The sequence below is a fragment of the Helianthus annuus genome, chromosome 2 (assembly GCF_002127325.2).
Source record: "Helianthus annuus cultivar XRQ/B chromosome 2, HanXRQr2.0-SUNRISE, whole genome shotgun sequence".
Taxonomy (NCBI): Eukaryota; Viridiplantae; Streptophyta; class Magnoliopsida; order Asterales; family Asteraceae; genus Helianthus; species Helianthus annuus.
In genome coordinates this window covers 107,607,328-107,620,264 of record NC_035434.2, presented here as the reverse complement: position 1 = coordinate 107,620,264, position 12,937 = coordinate 107,607,328, and the positions used below count along the sequence as shown (strand labels likewise).

At 36.7% G+C, this 12,937-nt stretch overlaps 1 protein-coding gene and 1 long non-coding RNA gene across 2 annotated transcripts; both read left to right on the top strand.

Annotated features, from left to right (window-relative positions):
• Positions 1 to 527: 527 nt before the first annotated feature.
• On the top strand, positions 528 to 9,995 carry LOC110918403 (myosin-4). Its single transcript, XM_022162733.2, has 9 exons — positions 528 to 776; positions 1,355 to 1,395; positions 3,334 to 3,669; positions 3,765 to 3,887; positions 4,567 to 4,604; positions 4,896 to 8,043; positions 8,655 to 8,750; positions 9,305 to 9,447; positions 9,509 to 9,995. The coding sequence occupies exons 3-9, from the start codon at positions 3,391 to 3,393 to the stop codon at positions 9,726 to 9,728; spliced, it is 4,047 nt and encodes a 1,348-aa protein (XP_022018425.1). The 5' UTR covers positions 528 to 776; positions 1,355 to 1,395; positions 3,334 to 3,390; the 3' UTR covers positions 9,729 to 9,995.
• A 1,875-nt stretch (positions 9,996 to 11,870) lies between these two features.
• LOC110918420 lies at positions 11,871 to 12,460 on the top strand. The gene is made up of 2 exons (XR_002581299.2): positions 11,871 to 11,999; positions 12,074 to 12,460. It is a non-coding gene; the product is annotated as an uncharacterized LOC110918420 (long non-coding RNA).
• Positions 12,461 to 12,937: the final 477 nt, after the last annotated feature.

The following is a 12,937-nucleotide window of genomic DNA, read 5'->3' as shown; positions in this document are numbered from 1 at the left end:
AGAAAAAAAGTGAGTTTATTTATTTTACAAGTTACAAGAATAATTTAACTAAATAAATAAAAAGTGAAAAAAAAAAATCCAAATATCATTTTCGTAATAATTACACAGTATGGACCACATTTACATCTTTAACAACCAAAAACATAAAAGAAAATAAATTTGGAGTGGTTGGGGAAAGATTTGGTGTTACTTGTGACCCAGGTTCGACTCTCACTCTCTTTATTATTTTCTGCGACATCCAGGTGAAGGGTGAATACGGGTGGCGCCGGTTCGTTTTGGATGGGAGACGAGGTTTTACCGATTTTTCCATTGTCATGCCTTCGGCGCATGGTGGTCAGGTTTCCGCACATCTGGGAGAGCTAAGGGTTGGCAACAATCGAGTAGTCAATCTTGACCACAACGTTTGAAGTCACTGTGATTGACACATCGTTTCTTGCCGTTAAAAAAATAAAAGAAAATAAACAATTCGAAATTATGTAAAATATACCAAACACAAGGTTAATAGACCAATGCTTTTTTCTAGTCATAAATAGAGTGATAACATTAATGACCACATTCGGTGCATCAGTAATCAAGCTTTCACGCTGTCATTTTGTCCACTCCATTTCTCAGTGGCTCCTCTTTTCCCCCTTTTCATCCCCATTCTTGAGCTCTCAATATTAAACAATCCATAAAAAAGTTATAAACCCAGTTGTAGTTACTGTTTCTTCACGCCACATTCCCCCCAAATGTTGCTTCATTTGCAAGTTTCCTAACTCAGATCTTGCATTTTTCAGGTAATACAGTTCACCTGTCACTTCAGTTTGATTATACTTTTTGTAACTGAACTTTGGATTTTATGTTTAAAGATTGAAAACCCAGTTTGATTTACTGATTTTAATCATTTTTTGAAGTGGGTTTTGTTTAATTTGATGTAAAGGTTTGAACTTTACTGCAGTTCATCTGTTTCTTCAGTTTGATTATAGTTTTTGTTACTGAAATTTGGATTAGATGTTTAAAGATTGAAAACCCAGTTTGATTTAGTGACTTTCAGCATTTCTTGAAGTGGGTTTTCTTTAATTTGGTGTAAAGGTTAGAACTTTGATTCTTTTTGTTGATGATTTTAGCAAATTCATTGATTTTTCAACTGGGTTTTCAGTTTTAATAGTGGGTTTTCTGAATCTTGAAATCTGTGGACCAATATGTGATTAATGGTTATTACTTTTTGATTTTTTTATACTTTGAGAGCTCAATCACTTTCTTTCTTAGTGCCTTTTTGGGTGTTTTAAGGTTGTTATTATTATTATTAATATTATTATTATTATTTTTATTATAATTGGTTTTTTAATCTGTGTTTACTGTTCATGGTATTTAGGGTTTCAGACCAGAGTCGTCTTCATCATTGAATTGGAGAAGGTAAGCGTTGACTTTTGGTCAAACATTGACTTGGTTATATAATTTTTTTATATGTGATTGATTTAATTTAGATGGTCTTATTCAAATGTGTCATGCATATTAAAATGTTGATTATATGGGGAAACATAAGAGCATCAGGCATGATTAAACTTTCTTTATAAGTTATTTTTTGTCTTCATTGATGCTGACACATGAAAATCTAAAACATTTTTGTTCTAGCAGATTTGTAAGCTAAATCCATAATTGCCTCTGTTTATTGTTATTAATTATTAGTTATTAATCATTGATATTATTGGTTTTAATTCAAGAAATTACCTTGTTTTCTCATTATTTTTTAGGATCTTTTGGATATTTAGCTAATTTAATACTTTCTTAAGACTATGTCTTTCTGTTGTGATGGCGATTGATATATTCTTTTAATATAATAAATTCTTTAGAGGATATATGTATGCGGGCACGATCAATACATAACCAGTTTTAAGTATTAAACTGCAAGAAGTCAAGAACTGCATAAACACTTATGTGTAGTGCTCGGGTGGTTATGTAGTTACATAACCGTATTATGTATCACAGTTAAAGCAATATGTACAAGTGTTTATGCAGTTCTTTGCAGCAGGACTAGCATACTTTTGGCAAGTTCACACCAGAAATTAGAAACTTAAACTTCCTAAGATAGCTCGTGATTGGCGGACATCCTTAATTTCATGCAACTTACTTAAAGAAGGAACAGAAATAAAAACGTAAGTCATAAAATGAGGGAAGTTCAAATTCAAAGACTTGTATGTAGAAATTTGGGCGAGGTGGATGTTACAATCGACACAAGTAGCTTGCACATGTGCCTAGTGATCTGATATGACCCGTGACCCAAGTAATGGATCTTGATCTTACCTATTAGCTAATGCATTATGATCCGACCCCTACCCAACTATCTAAACAGATAGTGGGATCATGACCCATATTGATGCACCCCTATGCTATACCTTATCCACCCCAACCAACTAAACTAAATACTTGGGTACAGCGGATGGTGAGGGTGGATGATGGTAGTGGTAGTGGTAGGTTGTGGTGGCGCCGTGGCGGTGGGCGGCACCAGTATCGTTGGGGAGGTAGAGATGGCGGATCGTGGTTTAAAACTTTAAATGGATCAACCCATATGGATCTTGGGTTGACCCAGGTATTGATCTACCTAACTGGATCGATCTATTGGATCGGTGGATCTTTTCTTGATCCATTGGGTCATGTAGATGGATCAGAACAGAGTAGATCTAGATCAAGATCCGGCCCGTTGACCGTTCCGTGGGCTGTTCACAAGCATTGTAATTCTTCGAGGAGAAACAATAAATCAAGAATGTGATTATAGGTCCATTTAGATTTTCAAGTAAAAATAAAAGGGGCCCACAATTAATATTGTAGGACCAGGAAACATAAAATCCAAACACAATCTTTATTTGGTTCAACATCATCATCATAATCAATAGCAAAGCTAAGGTAGGGTCTGAGGAGGGTAAGATGTAGACAGCCTTACCTCTACCCCGTAGGAATAGAGAGGCTGCTTCCAGTGAGACCCCCGGCTCGACAATTTCTGTAAATACCCACACTTGTTGCTAGGACTTCTATATAATTTGTGAGTTCAATTATAGTGCTCATATACTAAGAAACCCATCCTATAAGAAGAAAACCATCATTCTTAAGTGTCTTTACCCATATAACTGATTAATTTTTTTTGTAAAAGTTGGATTTGCCAAGTCACAAGGATGGTTTTCAATTGGCATTGTGATGATCACATAAAATTAAACTGAAAATGTTTTTGCAATAGTTTTGAATTCGACGACACGTTCTTGAGTCATCTTTTTAACACAAAACCGGCTTTCGATAAGATATACATTTGATGTTCAAGATTATAATCACTTTTTGCAATATGGGTCTTTGATTTTGCAGAAATCTTGATTTAGTAACAGGCGGAACCGAGGATTTAGCAGTTCATGTTGTGCAGTAATGTTGAGGAATACCAAATGGAAGCTTGAGAAAACTAAAGTCAAAGTTGTTTTTCGGCTGCAATTTCATGCTACAAATATTCCACAAAGTGGATGGGATAAGTTATTTATTTGTTTCATACCTACCGAATCCGGAAAGATCATTGCAAAAACGAGCAAAGCAAATGTGAGAAACGGAACATGCAAATGGGCGGACCCTATCTACGAAACTACAAGACTTCTAGTAGATTCTAGAAACAAACGATACGATGATAAGCTTTACAACCTCATTGTGGGGATGGTATGTTTCATTCTCCTTTTCAGTTAACCGTTTTGAAAATTTTATTATTTATTTGACACAAAGTTTTCGACTTTGGGCTTTAATATGGATTTCAGGGTTCGTCACACGCAAGCATACTTGGTGAGGCTACCATTAATCTTGCTGATTATGCAGATGCGTTAAACCCGTATGCTATTTCTTTGCCTCTTCATGGATCTGATCAAGGAACTATCTTGCATGTGAGTAATATTCTTTTATACGTTCTTTTAAGTGATAATCTAGATATTTAATTAATAGTCAACATTTTAGCTGAACCTGACTAAAACCGAAAAATTTGACACAAACTTGAAAATCGTGTCACACATGAACCCCGACATGACACGAGTTTTCGACTTTCGTGGTCTGACACGAACACAACCCATTGAACCTGGAATTTTATTTTATTTTATTATATTTATTTGCATATTAATAGTCTAAAATTAGAAATTTACAACAAAAATACAAATCTATGTAAAATGTTTACATTTAAACTATTAAACTTGCTTCTCTTTTTTCTATCTTTTAAGTTTTGGAATAATATATCCATACATTTTAAGTTACGCCACAAAACATGCTTTAAAAAATTAAGTATAAAATTAAACAGGTTAAACGCATCGATCCATCAGTCGATCCAGATATGCCCTTCTGCTAAACGTGTACACGGTCCAACCTGCAAATTTCGTGTAATGTTCGTGTCGTATCAGAAATTCACATCCGTATAGTATGTTCTAGTGCTATTAGTTTGGGATATTGGTCTTTCAGATAAAAATTCAAAATTTTGCTTGAATTAAAAAAATAATTTTTAGGGATAACCTAGATATTTAATTAAGAATCTTATAGAACAAACACTTATTTTTCACTTAATCTTTTTGGTGTCAGGTTACAGTTCAGTTGCTGACAGCTAAAACTGGATTCAGGTATGCCAATCTTGAAAACTGCAATATTTAATTCTTCAAAAAAATTATATGTTACTTAAATTCTGCATCATATTAAAAATACCGATATCCCACCGCGATAACCTATATCTCAAATATCGGTCCTTGACCGATATCCGATTGTTTACCGCATTAACTACATAGATTAAAAGTAAACCAATACCAAGGATATGGATCTAGAAATTTCCATTGTTTTTTCCTTATTTAATTAAAGGGCATTTTAGATATTTTACCACATTCAAACATTTTCTTTAACTTTAAACTTTGGTGCAGAGAATTTGAACAACAGTTCGATAAAGGGTTGCAAAGCAGCAGCAATTATGGCCGAGAAGTGGAACCTAGTATCACCACCGCACCTTCATCTTCGGAGTTGCACATCTCTAGAGAGCTCGTACCAATTATGGAAGAGACAGATATGCATGAAGAATTTTCAGACGCGACGCCTGTTGTTGAGTATAACGGCCAGTGTAACAACTCAGAAAGTTATAATGCTGCCAAAAACGATTCATCCGGCATCCCTGAATCCCGGGCCTTAAACGGGCCGGTCCGTAGTCAAACCCGGTCAACCGAAAACGCAGATTATTCAAAGGACAATAAGTTAGCAATTGCTCTTGAAGAGAATCATCGACTCAGAGGAAGCTTAGAAACGGCCGAATCTTTCATTTTCGAGCTTAAGCAAGAGGTCAACACGTTGCATCATCAGGCTAACGAGATGAATATGGAAACACAAAAGATTGCACAACATCTAACTAACGAGATTTCTTCCGGGTTAAAGCTAGAACGAGAGGTTATGATCCTCAAGTCGGAATGTTCAAAGTTTAAAGATGAGCTAAAACAGTTAAACGAAATAAAGTTACGGTCGCAATTTATGGAGAAAACGCAAGATCAACGGGTAAATGGGCTTTTTCTTGTGGAGGGTCGAATACGGGAACTTCAAAAAAAGATTCTTATCGGGTTCCATGAGTCGGATCTAAGCTTTATAAACTCGGATTTGGAAATGTTACTCGGTATCGTGCAGAATCTTGAAAAGGGAACGGGGCTTACAAGAGTTGTTGACTTGGGAGAAAGTCAAAGTTTGGAACTTTTATGTCAACTAAATGAAGCGAAAGCCGAAAGGGGAAATCTTATTAAAAAGATGAATGAAATGGAATGTTATTATGAATCACTTGTGCAAGAGCTTGAAGAGAATCGGGACCGGCTTCTAGTAGAGTTTCAGAAGCTTAGATACGAACATTTATCGTGTATCAACACTATTTCAACGTGCAAATCGGAAACCGAGACGATACGCCTCTGTATGAAAGATCAAATCTTGAAATTCGACAAAGAAAGACTTGCGTTAAGTTGTGTTAACGAGGAGCTTGAAAAACGAGTAATGGTTGTGGAAGCATATGTGCAAGAGCTCGAGGAAAACCGGGAACGGATCGTTAAGGAATTTGAAAGCCTTAAGAACGAGCATTCGACATGTGACGACACTATTTCGTCCTGCAAATACGACACGGAATTGATACGCCATGAGTTGAAACATCAAACGTTAAAGCTGACTAAAGAAAAGCAAGAGTTGGAGTATGTTAAACGGGAACTCGAGAAAAGAGTTTTGACTGCTGAATCACTCGTACAAGAGGTACAGAAAAACCGAGAACAAGTTTTGGGAGAATTTCGATGCCTTAAAAACGAGCATTCGACATGTGCTGATACCATTTTGAGCTTGAAAGCCGAGATAGAATCGATACGCCGTGATATGGAAGATCAAGCGTTAAAATTTGCTAAAGAAAAGCATGATTTCGGCTGTGTTAACGAACAACTTGACAAAAGGGTTACGACAGCAGAAGCACTTGTGCAAGAGCTCGAGAAAAACCGGGAAGAGATTTTAGGTGAGTTGAAGAGCCTACAATATGAGCATTCGACATGTGGCGACACTATATTGACCCACAATAATATGAACAACCGAATCTTAAGACTTGAAAAAGAAAGACATGATTTGGGCTGTGTTAACGAGGAGCTCAAGAAACGCGTCGTGACTACCGAAGCACTTGTTCAAGAACTTGAGGAAAAACAAGAACGTATTTTGGGTGAGTTTCAAAGCCTACAAACTGAGCATTCGACATGCGGCAACACTATTTTGGCCCACAAAAGTATGAATGACCAAATCTTACGACTTGAAAAAGAAAGAAATGATTTGTGTTGTGTTAACAAGGAGCTCAAGAAACGGGTCGTGACTACCGAAGCACTTATTCAAGAACTTGAGGGAAAACAAGAACACATTTTGGGTGAGTTTCAAAGCCTACAAATCGAGCATTCGACATGTGGCGACACTATTTCGGCCCACAAAAATATGAATGACCAAATATTAAGACTTGAAAAAGAAAGAAACGATTTGGTTTGTGTTAACGAGGAGCTCAAGAAACGGGTCATGACTAGTGAAGCGCTTATTCAAGAACTCGAGGAAAAACAAGAACATATTTCGGGTGAGTTTCAAAGTCTAAATAATGAGCATATAACCTACAAATCCGAGACCGAATCGATACACCATGTTAATAAGGAACTTGAGAAAAGGGTTTTAGAGCTTGAGGAAAACCAGGAAAAGATCCTCGAAGACTTCGAGATCTTAAAAACCGAGCACTCGACATGCGGCGATACTCTTACCGCCTGCAAAACCGAGACGGAATCCATACGCGTTGACATGAACAGCCAAATCTTAAAACTAATCGAAGAAAAACACGCTTTAGATTCTATTAACAAGGAGCTCGAGAAAAGGGTAACCACTTTAGAATCCGCACTCGAAAGGGGCCGTGTGAATTACGCAATCGCAGTAACGCAGTTGCAGAAAAACCTCGACATGCTAGCTGCGCAGGTTTCTTCGTTGTTTGAGACCAATCAAAACCTTATTAAACAAACGTTGTCCTCCGAAAATTGCGCAAGTATAGCTCATGACCGCCGTGAAAAACCGCTTTCGGGCGGTGATGATCTTTCCGATGAACAAATTTACGAAATATGTTGTGAAAGATTATACTTTGACGTGTACTCGGTGATTCTGGAAGAAAGACTATTAGAAGTGAGTAGAGATGCACGGAAGATTAAAACCGATCATGAAAAAAATGTGCCGGAACACCAGTCGGAATCGTTACGGATAGCATTTATGAAAGAACAATGTGAAACTACGGTGCAAGAGTTAAAGCAACAACTTTTTGTTTCCAAAAGGCATGGTGATGATATATTGATAAAGTTACAAGATGCGCTTGACGAAATCGAGAGTAGGAAGAAATGTGAAGCTTCTTATTTGAAAAGGATTGACGAGTTGTCGTTTAAGATCGGCGGATTGGAAGGTGAGTTACAGTCGATACAGGCGGAACTCGATTGTGCTCTCTTGAACCTCGAGTGTTGCAGGGAAGAAAAAGAAAAGATTATTGCACAAATCACTGAGGTAAAACAAATAACTTCTTATGAATCTATGATGATATTATTTAGAATAAAGTACACTGATGGTCCCTGTGGTTTACCAAAGTTTTGGATTTGGTCCCTAGATTTCCAAAAGTAAATGGATGGTCCCTGTGGTTTGCACTTTGTAACGCATTTAGTCCCCAGCCAACAAATCTAAAGGTTTTAGCATGTCTAAGTTAGGGACTAAATGCGTTAAAAAGTTCAAACCACAAGGACCATACCATCCATGTACTTTTGGAAAAAGATGGGACTAAATGTGTTACAAAGTGCAAACCATAGGGACCATCTATGTACTTTAGGAAAGCCAGGGACCAAATCCAAAATTTTGGTCAACCACAGGGACCATCAGTGTACTTTACTCTTTTATTAAAATACTTGAAGTTTATATCTAATATTTAAGCATAGGAATATGTTAGGTGAGTTTTGACCCATTCAACGTGTTTAGGTTTTAGCTAATTTTCTACATTTGATCGTCACGAATGAAATACGGCTCGAATTTTCCCATTTCTATATAAACACGTTGATTTGTCACCTATAGTTTTTACAATCTTAAACATGGTAATCGACCTTTTTGTTTCTTTTATTGTAATGTAGTTCGAAAAGATGAAAAACGAGAGATCGATTCTTGCAATGATGAGTTGTGGCTCAAGTTTTCAAGATTTGCAGAGGGAACTTATGCAACTACACAAGGTAATTAGAGCTATGATTTTCAATATACATAAAAAATAGGGGTGAATCTTTGTCGGGACACGAACCTAGCACCAAATTTCGGGTTTGGGTTTTGTTTAAATGGGTTCCGTCAGTTTCGAGTTGAACTCGCGGATACCTTTAGCTAAATGGACGGTGTTCGTGTTGACCCAGTGGGTTCACAGGTTGACCTGTTCATCCCATATATTTTTTTATACATTTTAAAAAAGTATGTTTTATTATATCAAATGTAATAGATAAAAGAGAATTAAATGTCATATTTTATAGTTTAAACGTAACAGTTTTATATACATTTGCATTTTTGGTTGTAAATTTGAAATTTTAGAGCATTGATATAAAAATAAAGTAAAAATTTCAGGTTGATGGGTCGTGTGTTCGCGTCAACCTACGAAAACTCGTTATTAAAAATAAATGATAACTCAATTTGAACCCACCAAACCGTGAACACGGCCCATTAAACACCCCTATGTAATACTCGTTTCCTATAGGACACGGGCCATAAAAATGAAGTTCTAATTATTAGTTTGTTACAAAAGGCAAATGAAGAACTCGAGTGCATGTACCCACGATTTAAAAATTTCACGGGAGATGGAAACACATTAGGGAGAGTGCTGGCGTTAGAGATCGAGCTCGCCGGAGCACTTATGGTGAAGAAGAAATCGACTATCCAATTTCAAAGGTAACTTTTGTCATTCATATCGAACACTTGTCACACATGACAATCTTTTATGTTTTTGCAGTTCTTTCCTTAAACAACATAGTGACGAAGAAGCAATTTTTAGAAGCTTCCGGGACATCAATGAGCTGATCAAAGACACATTGGAGATCAAGAGCAAGTACGTAAACGTAGAAACCGAATTGAATGAAATGCACGAGCGCTACACGCAATTAAGCCTGCAACTTGCCGAGGTTGAAGGGGAGAGGCAAAAACTTATGATGAGCGTCAAGTATGCGAGATGATAGTCTTTGGTAGAGTCAATATTAGTCAACTGTATCGTTAAAAGGTCAACAGAATCTGTGAATAGGTTTGGTGTTAACTGCAGGGATGTGGAGTTGAAGATGCAGGTGGTGTAAATGGCTTTAGTTACAAAAGGGTCAAATTGTTTATTAAAAACATGATCTAACCATGTTTTTTTGGTCTTTTAAGTTTTTCTTTGCCTTTTGGCTTTGGTATTCATGTTGTGATGTATGTTTATAAAAATAATATAATATATATTCTTTTATTAATTTTTATGCCCCCAACAATTCATAATTTGTTTATTTTTACCAAATTAAAAGTGAGAATGAATTTTAGTCATAGTTGTTAAAACAACATATCATGATGGTTCTCAATATGTACAGTAATACTGCTTAGCTAGCAGAATACAACTAGCGAGATTTGGTCACGAGCATAGGCGAGTACTACGATCAAATTCTTATATAAAAAAAGTTATTGATGCATTTGTAAAACGAAACATAGTTATGTTTAAGTATATATTCTAGAGCAGGGTATGCAAATATAAAAAAAGTTTTTGAAACAGAAAGCTCTTCAAGTTTATGTTTGTGTATCTTATTAGTCATGTAATTGTGGTTTCATAGTTTCACCAACTTTAAGGAGAGTTGTCATAAAATTTAAACAAAATGAATTTAATTGCGTTTCACACCAAGTCAGTAGTTAGAAAACACTTTTAGCAGCTCTTTATTTAGCAGTTAGTAGGTCAAATATAATATTCTTCACAATACTGATGCTTGATCTGGGATTAATTTGGTGGCCAAAGAGAATTATAATATACATCAAACAAGTTAGGAGGTGCGGGAGTGTACGCTTGTTCAAGTTGCTATAATTCCAAATATACGGGCGGAGCCCCAAATGGGGGTTGCAAAGGGGCAACCCCCCCCCCCCCCCTCCCCCGGCGGGGGTCCGGGGGCAACGCCCCTGGGAGCAGGGTCCAAAGGGCAGAGCCCCTGGCTGGGGTCGAACTGTTTTTATGAAAAAAATTATTTTAATTAAATTGCTTTATGAAAAATCCTTAGAAAATTATTTTTCTAAGAAATTCGTCATAATTTTTGTGACGAAAATTTAAGACAGATTATGGAAATTTATTTAAAATTTGAATTATAACTTTTCCCAGAGGCAGTTATCTGCAATTCAATCCTCAAATTTGCATACAGTTTTTTGGTCGCTCTCTCTGGTTCAATGACGAACTCGTAATTCACATACTGTTTGTTTGATTTCTCAATCAGAGCTGTATCCGATTGAATATTCGGTAGAACAACCAAAATAATTTGATCTGATAGTGATTACACGCCTCTCTGATTATCTATGGTATTCAGAATTCCCCAACAACGATCAAATTATTTTCTGTGAAGATGGCGAGCAGATCGGTGAAGGATATGACAAGCAAGTTTGACAAAGTGGAGAAGTTCGAACGACAGGATTTCCGACGATGGCAAAAAAAGATGCACTTTCTTCTCACAACCCTGAAAGTGGTGTACGTGTTGAGATCCCGGAGGTACTGGAGGATGGTAATGTGGAACAAATCAGGAAGCGGTCAAAGTGGGAAAACGACAGTTACATGTGTTGGCCACATCCTAAATGGTATGTCTGATTCCCTGTTTGATAGTTATCAAAACGTAGAAATTGCAAAGTTACTGTGGGACACTTTCGAAGCCAAATACATGGCAGAAGATTCTTCTAGTAAGAAGTTACTTGTTAGTAATTTCAATAATTACAGAATGGTTGATTCGAGGCCTGTCATGGAACAGTATAATGAACTGTTGCGAATCCTGAGGGAATATGCCCAACATGACATGAAGATGGATGAATCCATCTCGGTTTCAAGCATCATTGACAAGTTACCTCCTTCTTGGAAAGATGTTAAACATAATCTGAAACATCAGAAAGGAGAGTTACGTTTGGTTGAACTTGGAAGCCACTTCATAATCGAAGAGGGCTTGAGAGCACAAAAAAGTGTTGGTCAATGATGAAAAGAAACAGGTTGCAACATCGTAAGTGAATGTGGTTGAGACGGGTGAATCATCCAAAGGAAACAATAAGTTCAAAGGGATATGAAAGTTTCAAGGGAACAACAATTCAGGGTCCAAACAAAAAGCTGAATTACCCTTGCTGGAAGTGTGGTAAGGTTGGTCACTTTAAGAGAGACTGTAAATTGATGAAGAACAACAACAAGTTTGGTTCAAAGAACAAGAATGAGGCTGGTCCTAACGGGTCCAAGGCCCCGGGCAAACAAGGTCAGAATTTAGTATAAATTAATAATTCGGTTTAGAATTATGTATCACTAATTTCTGAAGCATTTTATGTGCAGGATGATGATATTGCTTGGTGGGTTGATTCAGGTGCAACAAGCCATGTATGCAAGGATATCCGTTGGTTTAAAGACTTTCAACCAATTGAAGACGAATCTTTCATCAAGATGGGGAATATTGCAACTGAACCAATTAAAGGAATATGAACCGTGCAGCTTGTTTTTACTTCTGGAAAATCTTTACTTTTGAACAATGTTTTGTATGCGCCCGAAATTCGAAAGAATCTGTTAAGTGGCATTGTGTTGAATAATTGCGGTTACAAACAAGTGTTGGAAAGTGACAAGTATATCTTGTCAAGACATGGTACTTTTGTTGGTTTTGGTTATATTTGTAATGGCATGTTTATGTTTCTTTTATGAATGAATCTACTTGTGTTGCTTCAACTAGTAATGTTAATTGCATACCTTCAGCTAGTAATAGTAACAACTTGACTGACTCGGAAATACATGGCAGAAGATTCTTCTAGTAAGAAGTTACTTGTTAGTAATTTCAATAATTACAGAATGGTTGATTCGAGGCCTGTCATGGAACAGTATAATGAACTGTTGCGAATCCTGAGGGAATATGCCCAACATGACATGAAGATGGATGAATCCATCTCGGTTTCAAGCATCATTGACAAGTTACCTCCTTCTTGGAAAGATGTTAAACATAATCTGAAACATCAGAAAGGAGAGTTACGTTTGGTTGAACTTGGAAGCCACTTCATAATCGAAGAGGGCTTGAGAGCACAAAAAAGTGTTGGTCAATGATGAAAAGAAACAGGTTGCAACATCGTAAGTGAATGTGGTTGAGACGGGTGAATCATCCAAAGGAAACAATAAGTTCAAAGGGATATGAAAGTTTCAAGGGAACAACAATTC